The sequence below is a fragment of the Populus alba genome, chromosome 13, assembly GCF_005239225.2.
Source record: "Populus alba chromosome 13, ASM523922v2, whole genome shotgun sequence".
NCBI lineage: Eukaryota > Viridiplantae > Streptophyta > Magnoliopsida > Malpighiales > Salicaceae > Populus > Populus alba.
The window spans coordinates 1190216-1209081 of record NC_133296.1 but is presented as its reverse complement, the minus strand read 5'-3'; the positions used below and the strand labels follow the sequence as shown (position 1 = coordinate 1209081).

Genomic DNA, 18866 nt, shown 5'->3' with positions numbered 1-18866 from the left:
TTTTCCCTAACAATTTATGAAGTGAAGAGATAAAGAATAGGAAAAAATAAAATAAGAAGATACCAATAACATCAAAGGTCACAATCAAAGCCTTGAGTTCCATCAAGAAGTGTACGAATATAATTTAATGAGATCTGTGAGTGTATACAATGGAAAGATTTATGTAATCCTCACAGGCTGTGAAAAGCTCTTGTTGCTAAATGTTGAGGACTCACAGCTAAAGGATTCGGAAGTCGACGCATCTCTTGCAAAAAAATGCTGTAGACATTGATGTCTGAAACAATGTGAAAGACATCAATATGATGCTAGAAATTATATGATGCCATTATATTTGTGAAAGACCTGAACTGAAATGAATATGATGCTAGAAATGCTGTAGACATTGATGTCTGAAACAAAGGGGTGAACAACAAGCCCCATGAAACATATGAACACTATACTTTGCTTCTGTGGTTTTACACCTTTTACAGCAGGACAAATCCCCACTTTGTTTCATTATTATAAAGGAAATGAATTTGAGGAAATCGGAGAGACTCGTGAGAGTAACAACTCAGAGTATACAGTTGCTGTTCACCATACCTCCTCTTCCCTGTATAAATAAATTGAACTAAAGAAGAATCAAAGAGAATTTTGTAGTTTCTGCACAACTAGTTGCATGACACCAGATGAAAGCTTCGGCACAGAGGCGCCACCGCAGCCGGCTAATCTTCTTGACCCCTTTGGAATTCATTGGCCAAGGAGGAGGAATGAGAAGTTCAAAACAAAGATCCACGTCAAAACACACATTCAATCTACAGCTTGCAGGCTTCAACCCACCCTGCGTGTTCTGATTGAAGATTATCAATTCAGATATTCGTTATCAAACATTATTGGCCAATCTGCCTGATGAGCAAATCCTGGTGCATGCTAGTTTAATTGCAGTCCAGTCCACATTCCTCCAGAAGTGGACCGTTGGACTTGGCCAAGAACGGATCGACGCGAACCCACAGAAGCGAAAAGATGGAAGCAAGCAAGATTGACCACACAATGATGATTGTGGGAGTTCTGTTCTGTCGGCCGAGTAAACCTTTCAGGAAAGGATAAAGGTGAACTATCACCCAGAATGCAAAGAAAAGCTTACCAAATAGAGGCCCCCATGACTCATACCCATTATTTATAGCATTCGAGACACCAGCCACGACTCCAACCAGGTTTATTATCAGCAATGTTGTTGGCGGGATGAGCAACGTGGTCCACTTAAATGCATACAGCTCTGAGAACTCATCATCGTCTCCTCCTTTCGACGTAACAGTGAAGTTCGTATCAACACCAGCTAGAACCTTTAAAAGCCCCTGGAACACTGCAAATAGATGTGCTGATACCCCTCCAATCACCCAAAATTGTTCGTTTCGCCACCATTCGTCAATACCAACCCCACTCCATCTCATTTCCAGTATACTTGTTGCGAAAATACAAATGAAAAGAGACAAAAACCACAGGCTGGCAGCATTGCTGAGCTGCAAGTTGAACCAAAAAAAAAAAGATTAATAAATAAATCTTGAATAGTTTATACCATATTTTAAGCAGAATTTAAACAAAACCAAATCAATACCTCCGGAGTGATAAACTTCCCAGTAAGCAAGCACACTGCAGGAAGAGTACAATACGCCAGTAGAGGAATGGATGTCAAAGGGTAAACAGTAGCATTTATGTAAGACAGACGCTCCAACCACTTCAAACCCCCTCCATATCCATACCAAAGAGGACAGTGCCGGCTCAAAAATATCTCAACTGATCCAAGAGCCCATCTAAGGACCTGGTGTAGACGATCAGAAAGATTAATGGGCGCCGAACCTTTAAATGCTGGCCTAGAAGGAATACAGTATATTGATCTCCATCCATGACAGTGCATTTTAAAGCCTGTCAATATATCCTCTGTAACAGAACCATAAATCCACCCTACCTGGAGACGGAAAACAAATTAATGCTGAGCTAAACCTGGCTGTCATAAAGATTATATCAAGTGCACGGTCTGAATATCCAAACAAATAAATCTAAACATTCTTTTTACCTCTTTGCCCCATTCTGTTTTATCTTCATAGCCACAGCTAATGACATGGATAGCTTCTTTAAGCAGAGACGCAGGGCTGGCACTTTTCAGCGAGCCACCATCCTCTAGCAGGGTAGATGCTACAAACACAGAAGATTGTCCAAACTTCTTTTCTAATTTCTGCTCAGATGTTACAGCAACACTTTCACTTTCAATTCCTGAATTCAAGCTTTTTGAGTTTAGAAGACAAAATTATTGATCCAACAGGACAATCAGTAAGGACTAGGACCACAAGCAGAGAAAAGAAGCAAAATGAATCCTCCAACAAAAACTATGTGCTTAAGAAAAGCTTGCAGACTATCACATCAAACTTTCTTCAACAAACAAATGAGGAGTCCCGTAGAACTTAGTTTAAAATCGCCCTGCAAACACTGAACACTTCCTAAAAAATTACACATCTGAATTGTCCTTTAGTTGCATTCTAGAATCAGCCTTTGCCAACAAGAAACTGGCAATCTTAAAGAAAAAGATCAGCAAAAACATATTGATGTGGGAAATCATAATCAAGCTTCATTAACATAGGATATCTAGATGCTGTTTTTTAGCTCAATTTTTAAACCTATTAGTAACAATAAACAGTGGAGGATATTGAAGCTATAATTAGACCAGGATTTGAAGTGTAAATTAGTTATAAATGTTACCTTCAATTCCCTCTTCAATACCCTCCAAAGCACCCACAGGTTCAAATGTCTTAGAGTTCCTCTTCTTTAACTCAGACTTAGGTTTGTTTGTCTTCTTCTTCTTTTTCCTTCCCGAACAGAAGCATCCACAGCACCACTTAGGCAAGCAGTTGCATGTCCTCGTTGGTGGTTTCTTTGTTTTTGGAGCATCATAACCATAAAGTGCGTGCCTTCTGAAAACACATCCAGTCCCGACATATATAGGTCCTTGAATGCCATCCAAACCTCTCATATTGATCTGTAGTGATGGAGGAATTGTGCATTAGACAGACATATTTCAGAAGCAATGAACAATCCAGAAGTTCTGATACACGAATGCTTACATCAAAGAATACAGTATTCCGGTTGGCATATCGATCACTCCTGTCAATGCCATCAAACCTCTGTGGGAACTGGACATAGCACACTCTCTTCCCAAGCAATGGATCCATCATGAAACACATTGCTTCTCTAAGAGCCTTACTGTTATTGATGTAGTGATCACAATCCAAATTCAAAAGATATGGAGCATTTGTTAGCACGGCAGAGACTCTGACCTGTTTGACAGGTGAGCACATGAATTTAAATAAACATCACATCCCGATTAACTTGACATGAACATGTGAAAAATCCAATGTCTTTTCCCTTTTGAGTTACTCACCAAAGCATTCATAGCTCCAGCCTTTTTGTGGTGATTAAATCCAGGTCTCTTTTCTCTGGAAACATATACCAGACGTGGTAATTCGTTTCCATCAGTGTCATGCCCTCCACTTTGGCCAAGGAAAACCTATGAAGCATTGAGAAAAATTGTCTATTCAAGAATGGAATCACTATCAGAAGTGCATTAAATGACGATAGATATTCACATACCTGAATCATTCCAGGGTGATCACGAACATTATTCCCAGGCCATGGAGTACCATCCTGCATTGTCCATCCATCTTCTGGGACCTTATGAGCCTTGGCAACCAAAGCATTGATCCGAATTTTAAACTCTTCATACTCTCTCTGCAATTGGAATAAGTACAAGGGTTAGATTACAAACTGGCCAACAAAGGAGAAAAGGGGTGGGGGAAAGAGAGAGAAAGAGACAAAAGAAAAAACTTTGGCTGAAGCCTAATCACCTTCATTGCTCTTCGTTCCTTGACAAATGAAGCCTGCACCTTATCTTTCAGATAATCTATCTTTTGAGAAAAATAAAACTCTGGTGCCCGAGGTTCAATGCTAAATTTCTTACAGAATGGGACCCATTTCTTTGCAAATTCAGATGTTTCTGACAATGCCTCAAATGTCAGCATAGCAGCACCATCATCAGAAACATAACATGAAACCTTGTCAACAGGGTAATCAACTGCAAGAATGGACAGAACCGTGTTTGCGGTCACCAGAGGGGGCTCTTTCAATGGATCAACGGTACTAACATATATGTCAACTGGACAAAGCTGAGAAGCCTGGCCTTCCTTTTCATACCTGACAAACAAGTTAGGGCCATAAGTTCAACTAATGTCGCCAGTGGTTTAGTTGCAGGAACCAAAAGCAAATAACAGATTTCTTACCTCAGAGACAATCTATCGAGATAAGTTTCCCTGTCAATAGGGAGCCACTTTGGGAATTGATCAAGAATCCATGAAACAGCAAACCAAATCTCACAGATCACAGATATAAGCCATAAAGCAAATGCATCATTCACAGGATGTGTGACTCGATAGTGGAAGAAGAACCCAAGAACAACGAGTCGAACAATGATGATCATTCGGTAAGGATTGATTTGGCTGGACGGAAGAGGCATTTTTCGTGATAGTGGTTGCCTTGCCTCATCCATTCTGATCAACAAGTAATAAATTTTATTTCCATAATCAGTAGTGCTTAAGATCATTGACATTTAATAAGCTAGGAGTAGGAATTTGAGAAGGCGAAGAAAAAGAAGAAACTAAGAGCAATTCCAACTGATATTCTTCTACAGTCTATAGTATTTGCCAGCATTTTAGCAAGAAGACTCAAGTTTAAAACACAAAAGTATTGATGGTGAAGAATGCAGAGTTTGTTATTATTTTAAATATAATTAAATTTCCATTAAAAACTAGATTAAAGCTCCTAGGATAAAGAGAGACATACAGAAACAAAATTTATGATTGAGTACTTGAGTCATATAGTGGAAAGCAGAAGCTAATGTTAAGAACAACAATCACCAAACCATGCCAACTAATCTGGAACGAAGAAGAATAAAAAAAGCTTAGAGACAATTAAATATGCAAGGAATTATAAATAAGTGAGGCTTCATGTAGGTTGGTGCTAAGGCTTACAATGGGAGATCGGGATCATCACCATCATAGTCCCCGTTTTCACTCTTCATCATCTGCAGTTTGTCCTGTTTTTGCTTCCAGCTCTCCATCCTCTCCTTCCATGCAATACTTCCATATCCATAAGCAGCCAAGTCCTTGGAAGGATCCATGGATCTTGGTTGCACTGCAGCAGCCAATTGGCTTTCAATTATTAAAAAAAAAAAAAAAAAAAAAAAGCCAAGATCCCCCAATTTGACTAAACAAGCAGTAAGCAATCGGCAATGTAGAAATGATTACCAGGAAGTGCAGAATCTGAAAAGGGGAGGGGGTGGATCCTTTTTCCACTGCCACCAATAGGAGCCATGTATGAAGGGACCAAAGCATGTTGTTCAGGAGGAATGTCATCAACCTGCAAGTCATGAAGGATCATTTTCTTAGTACAATATTTTTGGAAAACCTTAAGACAGGACAGGAAGCAGAGCTAGGTACCATTTGACCATTAGTAAGGAGAGGGACTTGGGGCAAGGGATGATGAAGGTCGTGAGGCAGATCGGGATCATAGTGACGCATAGATTCAGGTCCTCCAAGACCACCATGGTGCTGCATATCGTTTCTGTTGCTATTCCTTCCATCGAAATTGAACTCGTTTTCCAAATCATCAATGCCATCTTCTTCTTCATCCCCATGGACTCTCGCACATCCTTTGAGACGCTTGAATCTAGTCTTGCATTGAGGGCAGACTTGATTTCCTTCTCTACGCTCATACTCGTAACAAGTTCTACAAATGGGGAAGGCACACTCGTTGCAGGCCACAAAAACCTCCCCGTCCACCGTAAGCCCCACATCATCTCCACATATGTGGCATATTTGCCTGCTCGCTCTCTCTAGCGATCTCGGCTGCAACCAAGAATTAACAAGCAAAATGTAGAGTTGAGACAAGATCAGTTGAAGGAGAAGAAGAGGAAGATGTAGGGAAAGAGAAACAGCTGCTTACAGCAGATTCTCCATCTCGCCGGATAACAACAAGCTCATTTCTATTGTGAGAGCCGGCCACCAAACCTGCACTCACTTCCATTGCGGAATATTCCTCGGAAGCAATCTGTTGTTTTTTTTTCCTTTTCTGCTCTTGTTATATTTATGATGGGATCGGTGCCAAAAGAAAGGCAGACAAACAACTATTCATCTTGCTTGCTAGCCCTTCTGTTTTCAATTAAAAAACAAGCATTTAATTAAAAGCTCAGCCACTTAATCAAACCACGATCAAGTCTCCAAATCATTTATCTTTATTTTAATCCATACACAAATAATTCCACGCACTTCATTTGATTGATTACAAGTCCTCCTCGTACATGCCAAACACACAAAGGAGCAACAATATCTTAGCTAGAACTAAATCAAGAACATACCTCAGCTTAAAAGCAAAAACCCACATGCAGAAACTGATTAACTTACAAGAACACGTTGAATCATGTCAAGATTTTGATGAACATGTCTTTACTAAAACAGCATAGTTTTAAGCAGTAAGAATTTGAAATTCTGTTTTGCAAAAACTGGAAACTTGGAGGGAAATCAAGGTTTGTTAGCTACCTTTTCTTCTACTTAAAAGAGTACAATTCCCAGTGCTGTATTTAGAGATTCAAAGACAAGGACAAGCAAGGTAAAGGCGTGGCTAACCTTGTTGGCCCTCTAGCTCCTCTTCATTTTTCAGAAGAGGGGAGATTTAAAAGCAAAGAGACAGCAGTCAAGTGGGAGCTTTCAGAAGTGATGTCGGTAGGAGATGTGGTTGGCTTTTTTGGTGTGGAAAAGAGTAGGAGTCAGCAACGGTAAACAACCACTTGCAGGGGTGAGAGACAGAAATGTGCTACCATGCAGTACGCTAAAGACATGCACCGACAGTCTCTCTCTAAAGTAAAACTTGGAACATGGCTTCTGTTTTGGTTTGGATCTACCTTAAGCTAAACTAAATCATCTTCCTCGTAGAATAAATAGTTCCACGGAGACTTTTTTTCTTATTAATCCTGCGATAAACTATTCCTAAAACCACATCAATCAATCATTGGGGTAATTATAAATCAGTCCCTAGTTTACATGCTCATGACGAGGTTAGTTCTTGATCTTCAAATTCTTGCTAATTTCTTCGGATATTTTTATGCCTCATTTATTTGCTGGAAAATAATTTTTTTTTGAAAAGTAAATTCTAGAAAAGTAAATTATTTTTCGATGCTTGGTAGTTTAATGAAAAATAAGTTGGAAAATATTTTTCAGTATTTGGTTGTGTTATGAAAAATGAGCCGAAAAAAATAACTTATTATTGTTTTATTTTCTCAAAATTTATTAAAATAATAAGGAACAAATCTTACAAGTTAAAAAGTTGAATCAGAATGAAATTGAAAAAAAAATAATAATTTCATAAATTATCTCAAATAAAATAAATAATAATCAAAATAATAGAGATCAAATCTAAAAAAAAAAAAAAAGATGAAGAAATTAAAATAATAATAATTAACATTTTATAAATTATTTCAAATAAAATAAGTAACAATCAAAAGAATGAAGACCAAATAGATAAAAAATTTTAATAAAAAAATGATAAGAAAAAAGCAAAAAATAATTATAAAAATGAGGACCAAAGTTAATATAAAAATTAAATTTTAAGAGATGAAATTGAAAAATAAATATTCAAAACAAAATATATATAGCAATCAAAAGTTTGAAAACAAAATTTGATACAATCAGCAAATAATATGACATTTCAAAATTTTTTATAATTTTCAGAAAGTGTTCTTCGTCCAAATTTTTCAGGAAAACACTTTTATGAAAACAAAGCTAAATTTTTTTTTGACTAAAAAAAGTATTTTCAATTGATTAACTTTTCTAATGATAAACAAACATAAAAAAATTTAAAAAATAATTTTTTAAAAATCATTTTTCAAAAAATAAACATAGCCTTACTCTGGTTACTTTTTTCATGAAATTAAATTTATTACACTTTCTTTTATGTGTTTTTTTACGTGTTTCAATGTGTAATAAAGTCAATGTGTTTGAGTGAATTACAATGCTTTTTAATGTAATGATAAAGTCAATAGTTTTTACTTATTTTTTTACTAATAAAACAAAATACGGACAAACACGTTTAACAGAGAGATATTGAGGAGAAATTAACAAGACTTCAAATGAAAGGGACTTATCTATAACTAATTAAATACTTCAGGGACTGGATAAAAAGAGTTATATTCCCTGGATCATTTAATCCTCTCCAGCTCACAAGATGGGCCCGCCTGTCTCTCAATAATATCGGAGGAACTGCCCTGACATATTTAAACGACAAAATAAATAAATAAATAAATTCACTACGGTCCATCTCATGGAATTTGGTGGCTCGATAGGCTCAGACGACCTAACGCCCTGCCGTGGGTATCTTCAGCCGATCTTATATTATATTTTTTTAGTTAGAAAAAAAGAAAATAAGAGGTTGGATGGAAACTTAGTTCAAGGGAGAAGAAGCAGCCTCCGGGATCTGTGCTCTCACTGGTGGGCTGACCGAAGAAGACGCTTCACTGGTCTTTTTTAGGGTAAAATAGTGTCCTTTTTCACCTCATTTATCTCATTTATCTGTGTTTGGTAGAATGGTAGACTTTCTAGTGAAGAGTATGATGGATTTAATTGTCATAGTATGGTTTTAAATATTTTTTTATTAAAAATATATTAAAAATTATTTTTTAATATCATATATCATAATGATTTGAAAACATAAAAAAATTATTTTTTTAAAAAATAATAATTAAAATTTGAGATAACGTGAATTGCATTGCATTTCCAAACACATAATAAATATTATTTGAGTTATGTTTCCGATAATTTTTATTTTAAAAATATATTAAAATAATAATTTTTTTATTTTTTATTTTTATATTAAGATATCAAAACAATAAAAAAATACTAGAAAAATATTAATTTTAAGTTGAAAAAAATACTAGTAGTATTTAACTGTAAAAAATAGGACGAACCGTGAAGTGAGTGTTATATATATTAAAAAAGTAAAAATATATCATTGAAGACCTAACTTGGTTTTGATTAATTTGGTTAAATTAGTTAAATCATTTTTAAATTTAGATACATCAGCAAAAACAAAAGAAAATATTATATATTTTAATAAAAATAATTGATCCGAATAAGCATTCCTTCTTAATAACTTTGTCACACAAATATAAAATTCATCATAACAATTACGTATGATTGTACTTAAATATAATATTAAAGTATCTAACAATCTTTTCGCGACAATTTGCACTGCAATGGGCTATGTATATTTTTGTTTTTGGGGCCCATATATATTTGGACCTGTTTAGGGCTTTTATCATGCATATGTGATCTATTACATGGGCTTGGCCTTCTCATCAACGAAACCAATTCACGACTTTGACCAACGAGGGAAAGAGACGAAGAGGTGTGAGATTAAATAATTATAAGGCTTCTGTGGCCCAATAGTTGGGCATGCGACTGTTAATTTGAACAGAAGGCCTAACCCGAGCCCAACTGAGCTGTACTCTAACCATTGGAAGTTAGAGATTTGAATTTGGATCCCGTGGCCTTAGCTAAGCCTTCTATATGAAGCCCAAATCTTATATTTTTTTTTTTGTTTTTAATTTTAATTTTATTTCTTATACACGAATTTCTATTACCTACAGTTTTGTCACTTCCCTTTCCCTTTACTTTATCATATGAAAAGGATGCAAGGATCCACAATAAAAAAAAAAAAAAAAAAGAACTTTATAAATCGAAATATTAGCTATAAAACTATAAAAAATTTATTAAATCATATTGCATTAAATTATAGTTGTGATGCAAATTGCTCTTTAAAAATTGCTTTAATATTTTTTTCAAGCTAAATATACTTTAAAAATACAATTAAATATAATTTTAAATATAAAAATAAATGATGCAGAAAATATAAAAATTATACTTAAAAATGACAGCATTTAAGTGGATAATAAAAAAGGATTAAGAGTTTATAATATATATATATATATATATATATATATATATAATCTAAAAAATATCCATCGTATTATTATTTTTTTATTAGAAGTAAATTTTTTCTAATAGAATTTTATGTAAGCCATCTACGTTTTAAAAATTATTTTTTCACTGTTTTTTCTAATGCGTGGAACACATAAGGTAAAACCTTAAAAATATATTACATTATTGTAATTTAACCAAAAATTTAATGAAAAAAAAAATTGATTCTATTATTTCTTGTTAAATTGTTAATAAGTGCAAATCCATTTTTTTAACCAAGAAAAAAAAGATAAAAAAAATAGCGATGCTCCCTATCGTTCGAGAATTCTAATTGTGTATACTAAACGATGCCGTTGCTACTTTCTCCTTGGAAATAACACTTTCCTAAACCCCTCCAAAAACCACTAAACCCAGAAATTTCCCTTTTCTCTTACACTGGAAAAGAGCTTCAATGGCATCCTTGTTGGTCTCCATCAACTTCTCTACGCCTCTCTCCGCCCCTAAATTCTCATTCAGGGTAAAAAGCCAGTCATGCCCATCTTTTTAAAGCCAACAATTCTTATGTTTAACTTATTCTTCTTGAGTTTAATTTCATTTTAGTGATGAAAGAATTGGGATTTCATAGTTGCAAGGATATCCCTTTTGTGACTGTGAATTGCTGTTGCTTATTCTAATGATATTATTGAATAATTAAGTGGGTTTTGTTTTGTTTTCTACTTTGTTTTTTAGAAGAGTGGTTTTTGTCATAAAGGAACGAACTTTATGGTGGAAAACAGTGCTAGAGAGAGAATAAAGAGGTTGAGGTGCTTATGAATTTGTTGGGTTAGTGTTTTTATATATATATATATATATTTAGTTGGTGTTTTGGATGTGATTGAGGAAAATCAAGGGTTGTTATCTTGTAGGATTTGGAGTTTGATTGTCCTTCTGTTTCCTTTAAAGATATGGATATGTTACCTGAAATTGTAGAGAAAACTATAATCCTGATGGCTCTTTCGAAGGAAACTATGAATGCATATTGTGTGAAAAGAGATGAACCATTGTAGATTACTTCTCATTTTGAAATTTTGAATACAACATTGCAAGCCACTGGATGTAAGTATTAGTTAGTTGTTGGAAATGATGAAATAAGCATTGAAAGAGCAAATTTATTAGAGGGGAGCATGTAGAATAGTCTGTATGGGTACAGTAATCATCGCTTCCCTAAAGTTTAGAGAGGAGATATGTTTTCACATTAGAAGCCAATTAAAAGATTTGAGATTGAACAACTTTAAGCACAATATTAAGTAAAATTGTAGATTTGTTACAGAAGCTGACTGGGGGCTTAATTACGAAGTCTGTGCTTGTCATTTGTTTCTAGCTATTGAGTACTGGGTGGCATGAAAATTAATTATCAATTCTCTTAATGAAAACTAACAATTGGGTGGGTGAATGTGCTTGCGCTTTGTGATTTTTATGTGATTTCCTTCCAGGAATTACAACAAAGGAAATCAGCTTTTACTTGACTATCAAGCCAGGCAACAACCAGGACAGGTATCTTAGTTTCACGCCAGCTACCAAAAAGACTAGAAGCAAGATGATTTATCATTTTCAGTTGATAGTTTAAATCATTTTTGCATGTCGTGGTAACACGAACTTTGAAAATAAGTAACTTTTATAACATGATATGTTGATTTCAGTTAGTTAGCTGTTATAACATGATATGTTGATTTCAATTAGAAGTGCACCATGGAGTGAGGTATGTAAGAGTTTAACTGATTAAGGATGTTAAAATAAAAATGGAAAGGAAAGAAAAAGGAAAACGGTCATTGGAAATGCTAATAGATAATGCATAAGAAACATATTGGCCTGCCCTTTACTTGCTCTCTTATATGACTTCAAATTTTGTTTGCAGCAACTAACCGATCGGTCCCTTGCAGCTCAATTAGAGAGATACTTTCTGTGAATCAGAGCTTCCGTGGATATCTAACAACACCCACCAACCTTTATTACGAACTTGTTTCTAGTTGTATGCATGTAAGTTCTTGTACTCACAAAACAGTAACTGGTTATTGGGTGGGACCAGATATAGATGATGGTTGAGGATTTGTAGAAGCTTTCGTTAATCAAATTTCTTGATTCTTTTAAAATCATGAATGCTCTGAATGGCTCATTACTTAATTCTCTTACTGTAGAATTGATGTTGAATGTGAAATATCAGAAATATCCGAGAATAATGAATTGCTTTTGATAATTAGACCAAAGTACTATAATTATGAAACCGTCCCTTTGCTTTAATGAAATTTTTTTCATTATATATATGAATCTCCTCTGAAATTTTATGATGGTGTGTTGGAATTAGGAGCCATGTACTTCTGCCCAAACCACAAGAAAGAACAAAAGCTTGCTTACACACCTACCAAGATATTCTGTTTTATGTTCTTGATGATGTTGATGGTGGGGATTTTTTATGAAATTCAATTTGAAGTGATTATATCTGTTTGATTCAGTCAGAGCTATGGTATAACAACATCATTTTCTTGGTATTAATATTGCAAAAGTTTTGGCATGTTCATGCTGTGTATGGAATACTTGATTTTTGTTTATACCCATTGTCATTGCTGAATGACACTGGTGTATTTTATCTTGCATCAATTCAGTTCCTGGGACCATTGAGGATCAAGGTGAGGATTTTGCTTTCAAACTTGAAATACGAATGCAGCTCTTAAATTTTTGTGTCGGAGGGCTGGCTACAATTTGCAATAATGCTGCACTTTCTAATGGCAAGCTGCTGCATTGCACATGGACAACCCATGATCATATTATCCTGTCCTGTAAAATTGGTGCACAAAATGTGGTCCAACGCCTGTTGGGTTTGGTTTAATTCGGATTCACTGTTGCCAAGTGCTTTCCAACAAGCAAATGTGGTGCAACCAGGTTGTGAAACTCAATGCCGTGATTCATGGTCGGAGCCCATGGAAGCAGCATTGATTGAAATCATTCTATCATGAATGTCATTACCTAATATTGCATTGACATATTGTTGGTCCCAGAGCCTCGAGGCTTTCAAATAATTCATTGTATCAAGAAAACCCTTAATGATGTTATTTGCATTGGTATAGTTGGCACTTGGAATGTTTTCAAGTTTCATCCTTTGTCTCTCACATTTTCTCATATCATGTATGATTTCTCTCATTTGTTGGGAAACAACTTTAAGTGGGACGTCTGTCCTTTCCTCTCCCTTTTCTATTAAGAACAACTAAGATTCCATCTTTTTGTTGAAACAGATGATAGTTGAGAAGTGGTCCCAAAGAGCTTGATGAAGCCCTTGGTTGTATACTGAAGCTTGAAACCCTAACTCAATTTCTAACATTAATTTATCAGGGTTCTATCAATCATCTTTTTATGGGGAGATTACCGATCCATTTGCTGGTATAGTTAAAAATAAGCATGCTTCAGATTTTGATAGGATTTTCTCGACAACACACGTTATGTAAAGCCTCAATATTAGTGGTCCCGATTCTAGGGCTATGCAAACTCTGAATCTAGTACATATGTAATCTTTTTTAGCCTTAAGTTGACTAAATAATTATGCATCTGGTAACTTCACTTGTATTCCAGAGGTAGAATTAAAAAAAACAGGTTGCGGCTACTTCCACAGTTTTTAAACTCAACCCGGCCCAGCGGGTTGACTCAAAACCCGGCTAACCCGGGCCTAAGAACTGGCTGGGTCTAAGTAAAAAACGGTGATTTGACTTGGTGAAACTCGGCTGACCCGAGTAAACTTAGCTGAGACCTGACCTTATTTTTTTGACAATTGTCTTGCTCTTCATCTTCTCGTGACTATTGCTATAAACTTCTTGTTACCTGGGAAAGTAGCTGGGGTGAACGCGTGAAGACCAGGTGGTGTAACTTGCTCAACGATCATTGACTCAATCAAGATTGGTCCATGATTCGGTAAAGTCGCCTTATAAACACTTATCCAATTATCTTCTACGCTTCTTCAATGAAAGTACAAGGTGGACTCGTTGACCTAGCTCAGCCAACCTTCGTGTTTGATTACCTTAACTCGGTTAGTCCCATCACAAGTCAAGAATATATAGATGTTCGTGTTAAGTTCCTCCACTTCACCGTTCCATCCTCTCTCTCCATAAAAAGCGACAGTTGTATAAACACCAAAAGGAGAGAATGCAAGGATAAAATCGGCAATTCCATATGGGGTGAGTTTCCGAGTCACCCCGGTTGTTAACTCGGTTGCGTGCACTGCAGCCCAACTCATCCTTGGCTCGCCTGGGTTTTCATGTGTTGACACATATACTAAATAATCTACGCTCATAGTGAGCTTATCCTTCATCAAAATTCCACCTTTTCCATTCAATAAAGGAACTTATACAAGTTTAGGAATTCAAGGGCTGACCTTGATCAGGTGCTTTGCAGAGTATCGATATAAAACGCATCGTAGAAGATATTTGATGATCCACCTCATTTTGTGATGTAGATGAGGTTCAGGGGGATGAAGACAAAGAACAAAGCCAGATCATCTTTTCGTTCTAGTTCCATATATGGCTTATGGATCTTGGGGATGCTTTTCAATGGGCGACCCTAGAAGCGAAGAGACTTAGAGGAGAAGGCTTACTTTATTAGGATTTTTTTTTTTTTTGAGTTAATCCAAGTTAATTCGGGTCAATTCATCTAACCTGATCATTAGACCTGATCGATCACCAAGTCGAATTTAAAAACTATGGCTACTTCTCTTTCAAGAAAGCATTCTCTTTAAAGAAAGCACCGCGAGAGGATTCAATTAGGTATTTACAAGAAGGAAATTTTTAAAAATAATGTAACTGTACATATGACTTGGTCAATCCTCTCCTTTTCTCCCCTCATTCATAGTACATGTAAGTAGAAGGGGAGAGATATGGGTGCGCAACAGGACTGCTCAAAGAGCAAATCTGAACTCAGTAAGAACAACAATGGGAGGTGCAATCATTATTTGTTAATTTCTTGAACTACATCTGGTTAATGCTGGAGAACAATTGAAATGTATACAATCTCCGTTTAGGTTCTTGAATTCCATCTCTAGATGGGGTTTCGGTTCGAAGGTTAATGGAGTTGCCTTATAGGTCAGCATATTGCTTGATTAACATGCTTTAACATCAGGATTTATGGACATAGATGAACAAATAATGAACGCAACAGCTGGTTCTAGCAAGCTGTTGTAGCTGTCTTTTGGTCCCATATTCTTCATGATGAAAATCATCAAGATTGAATTAGATAAAAAGGGATCAAGATTACACAGAGAGAGATTCCATTTACAGAATGGCGGAAGCAAAACAAGGGAGAGGCATTAAAGCCAAGCAAAAAAGTTCTGCGATCTGCAAATGGCACTCATAGCTAAACTATCTGTCACCGAGCTTACTTCTCCATCTGTTAATGTGCACAAAAACTAGAATTTTTGGGTGGCTTTGTGTCATGTATATGTATAATCAAGCTGGTATACTAGTTCTAAAACCAGTACCGATCGAGTGAGATAATACACAAGCTATGAACAAGAACACCACTGTTTTTCACCCATGCACAACAAAAGGATAGATGTGCGTGTGGATGTGTCTGTGAGAGAGTGGGAAAGGAGGAGAACGCTGGACTGATGCTATAAATTAATTAAGAACAAATTAAGAAGAAACATATAATTTCATTTTGATTAATGGTAGGAGTTAAAAAGAAAATTAGCTTCCAATATTTATTCACTGAAAACAATTTTTTTACTGCAATCTGAGGTGCTCACCTTCCTATCTGAAATCAATGAACAGAAAATTAGAGGTGTTCTTACTCAAAAGCAACAAAAAATAGTTTATTATAGTTTGAGTAGCCTATAGTCCTGATTTCTAAAATCTAATTAGCATGTACAGTACTTATGAACAAGCGAACTTGTTAATGGTGTGAGTGTATTGATCAGCAATCACCATCACATGCATCAAGCTAAGAGATTATGTGAAAATTAATATTAGAAGCAAAATCTATGGTAATTAAGTGAATTATGCCATCTAAAGCATAATATAGCTAAAATTTTACAGATTTTTCTCCTTGAGGAAATAAGAAAGAAACCCTAAAGTACTCATGACAAAGATTAAACATTATACCTCAGAGGAGCAACCGAATCACACAAGAGTGAGTCAAGGCTTTTGCAAGTCAAGAACTTCAAATATTGCATTTTGTCAAGAGATCCAAATCTTTCTTTATCAAGAAGGCAAATCTCCAAATTCCTTTTATCTTTTTTGTTCATCAGTACTATCTTCATCTTCTTCCTAACTCGTTATCTTCATATACATAAAGAAAACCGAGCAATATTTCTCAGGATGGATTCGTGAAAGAGCTGCCGTCGTTGCCCTTATCAAGAATCCTAAATTCTATTCCGTTAGGAGCTTCGATTTGCTGCGGTGGCTGGAAACTTACATGGTTGGATTCTTCAATGTCTTGTTCAGTGCCAGAAGCTTTGTGTTGATTAGCTGATCTCTCCCTTTCAACTTCTCTATATCTATGCAAGTACCTTACTATAGCCTCCGCATGGTCATCAAACCCTAGAGAACTGAGAGCCCAACAGATGTCGTCTCCGTTCACTGTCTTGCGATTCTCCTTATGACACTTGTCAGATGCCTCGCCGGTTACAAAACTTAAAAATTCCGTTGCACATTCTTGCATTGTTTGTTTTGCTTCTTTGGAAATCTTGGCGGTTGGTGGCAGGATTCGCTTCATAATCCGACCCACATTGGCGATAGGCAACAATTTATCTTGTTCTTCCTCCATTTCTTTTTGGTTTGCTTAGGAATTTCTTCTTTGCTTTGCGAACTCTCATGTGTATATAGATGCATAAACACATGTGTATCGCTCAACAAGTATATGGCCATGCATAACATACCATGACACAACATATTGATGCTACATACCCATACCAAATTTTTAACATGATGATGTACATCATTAATTCAGAGATGCGGTTTAAACAGACAAAAATCTAATAATAAATTGTCAATATCATAAAAAAAAATATATTAAATTAAAAACATTCTTAGAGTCTTTATAAATAATTGTTTTTTAATGAATCATTGATTTTATTTTAATCTATTTTTAAATTGAACAATGAGTCATGTTTCTTGATATCTGTACATATAAATAACCACAAGGTATTTATAGATAAAATGTTATCGAAATAGTAGTCATCATCGAATCCGTGATTCTCGAGATTTTAAAATTAAATTTGAAATTAATAACTTTGTTATTATAAAAACTATCATAACCAAAACAACTTACTTTACCAATCGAATCTGAGAAAATAGAACATGATACAACTTATAGGGTTACCTCCATTCTCCGATTATTAAGTAACATAATTATATATAATTTTGGAAGAAAAAACAACACGAACAAAAGAAACGAAAACTCTATTAATTCGTTGATCAGCAGCGTCTTCTTTGCGAGCTAAATTTGAGAACAGGGCTTGGTGAGCATAAACATTATATATAGTAACCCTAGCTAGGAAATTAACCTAGCAAGTCCCCAAGCTGCAAAGCTTATTTCATGGTCCCCCCCTGGTAGAAACTCTATTTTAAACTCCATAAAATCTGCAACCATTTCTGGTTTGCAGTGTCTTAGGGTTAATTGTTCATATAATACTATTTTCTACTGTCCAAATGAGTGGACTCCGTTTGTGCACGTTTGCATTTTGGGGATTAACCTAAACACAGTACCTAAAAATTAGAACTGATCGTAGCCCTAGCTAGTGCCAGGGTCTGATTACCTCAAGCCTAGGTTAGTTTTTAGGTTTGTCTCTCTATCTTGCGGCAAAGCATTTGCATTATGAGTATATATGAACAGTTTGGTCGGTCAAATTAGTGGGAATTCAAAGTTTCAGATATTGATTTTTGCATAACTGAAATTAGGTCTCCAAGGAGACTTTTAAAATTGAAATTTTAAAAAAAAATAAAAAATAAGAGGTGTATTTTAATTGATAAATTTCTAGATTTGTTCTTTAAATATTACTAATTTAAATTTTATAAATTTTAGAGTCAATAAAAATTAATTTACATAATTTTTAATTTAAAATCTATAAAATTAGTTAAAATACGTGTAAGTTAACATGAATATTTATAATGATAATAATAATAATAATAATAATAATAATAATAATAAAATGATATTTTTAAATCTGAAAGACTGATCGGTGCTGCCAAATCTTGAAATGGGCAGGTATGTTTTTTTCATGGCTAGGTATGCTGCCTAGTTTCGATGATGCATGTAAATAATCCAACGATATTGCACATTCTGTTTTCTTAATGGTTAATTTGCATTGAATTGAAAAAAAAAATGCATAGAAAATATAAAAACAAGTTAGATATATATAAAAATAAATCAGTATTTAAGATAATTTTAAAATGAATTACTGTATTTTCAAATTTATTTTTTATTATTTTTGTTATCAAGGTGATGACCAAACACTGATTAATTTTTCTTGGTAAATAAGTTTTTAGGCATAACTTATATGGAATCATCAAGCTCATTTCTTTTTTTCAGGCATAATGGTACAATAATTGATAAACTATACATTAAACATTTATTGCACTAATTAATGTAATTAAATTGTGGACCGTGCTTCTTTAATTTATAATAAGGTGAAATATAGGTGGGGCATGTAATCTAGATTTTTTGCACGATATATCTTTGAATAAAATCCAGTACGGTCGATTAACAACCGTCCAATTGGATAAATTAATGCTTAGTTTCTTCCATATTCTTGTAATCTGATTTGATCATCTTCCTTTATCACTAATGCGTAAGACCAAAGTA

At 34.9% G+C, this 18866-nt stretch overlaps 2 protein-coding genes and 1 long non-coding RNA gene across 6 annotated transcripts; 1 reads left to right on the top strand and 2 right to left on the bottom strand.

Annotated features, from left to right (window-relative positions):
* Positions 1-371: 371 nt before the first annotated feature.
* LOC118060774 (probable cellulose synthase A catalytic subunit 5 [UDP-forming]) lies at positions 372-6995 on the bottom strand. 3 transcript variants are annotated; one of them, XM_035074037.2, is made up of 14 exons: positions 6618-6995; positions 6025-6230; positions 5520-5927; positions 5328-5439; positions 5052-5214; positions 4305-4571; positions 3873-4218; positions 3619-3756; positions 3410-3535; positions 3093-3305; positions 2731-3007; positions 2051-2247; positions 1592-1942; positions 372-1496 (listed from the first exon to the last, which is right to left on the bottom strand). In XM_035074037.2, exons 2-14 carry the CDS (start codon positions 6103-6105, stop codon positions 912-914), a joined length of 3264 nt encoding a protein of 1087 aa, XP_034929928.1. In that variant the 5' UTR covers positions 6106-6230; positions 6618-6995; the 3' UTR covers positions 372-911. The 3 variants fall into 3 exon arrangements, with proteins under 3 accessions (XP_034929928.1, XP_034929929.1, XP_034929930.1); XM_035074038.2 differs by having other exon boundaries at positions 6705-6995; XM_035074039.2 differs by lacking the exon at positions 6618-6995 and adding an exon at positions 6437-6610.
* Positions 6996-10404: 3409 nt separating this feature from the next.
* LOC118060773 (uncharacterized) lies at positions 10405-13268 on the top strand. 2 transcript variants are annotated; one of them, XR_004689491.2, is made up of 4 exons: positions 10405-10566; positions 11522-11582; positions 11944-12065; positions 12689-13268. It is a non-coding gene; the product is annotated as an uncharacterized lncRNA (long non-coding RNA). The 2 variants fall into 2 exon arrangements; XR_004689490.2 differs by lacking the exon at positions 12689-13268 and having other exon boundaries at positions 10408-10566; positions 11944-12178.
* Positions 13269-14908: 1640 nt separating this feature from the next.
* On the bottom strand, positions 14909-16829 carry LOC118060771 (nuclear transcription factor Y subunit B-5). The gene is made up of 3 exons (XM_073404042.1): positions 16479-16829; positions 15811-15818; positions 14909-14960 (listed from the first exon to the last, which is right to left on the bottom strand). Exons 1-3 carry the CDS (start codon positions 16827-16829, stop codon positions 14909-14911), a joined length of 411 nt encoding a protein of 136 aa, XP_073260143.1.
* Between the last annotated feature and the right edge of the window lie 2037 nt (positions 16830-18866).

What these genes read in the sequence shown, in the direction of transcription:
- LOC118060774 (XM_035074037.2), bottom strand. Translation starts at nt 6,105, where the DNA reads ATGGAAGTGAGTGCAGGTTTGGTGGCCGGCTCTCACAATAGAAATGAG. An exon ending in AAACAGAATGGGGCAAAGAG is followed by an intron (nt 1,943 to 2,050) that starts GTAAAAAGAATG and finishes TTCCGTCTCCAG; the next exon opens with GTAGGGTGGATTTATGGTTC. An exon ending in GGAAGTTTATCACTCCGGAG is followed by an intron (nt 1,497 to 1,591) that starts GTATTGATTTGG and finishes TTCAACTTGCAG; the next exon opens with CTCAGCAATGCTGCCAGCCT.
- LOC118060771 (XM_073404042.1), bottom strand. Translation starts at nt 16,829, where the DNA reads ATGGAGGAAGAACAAGATAAATTGTTGCCTATCGCCAATGTGGGTCGG.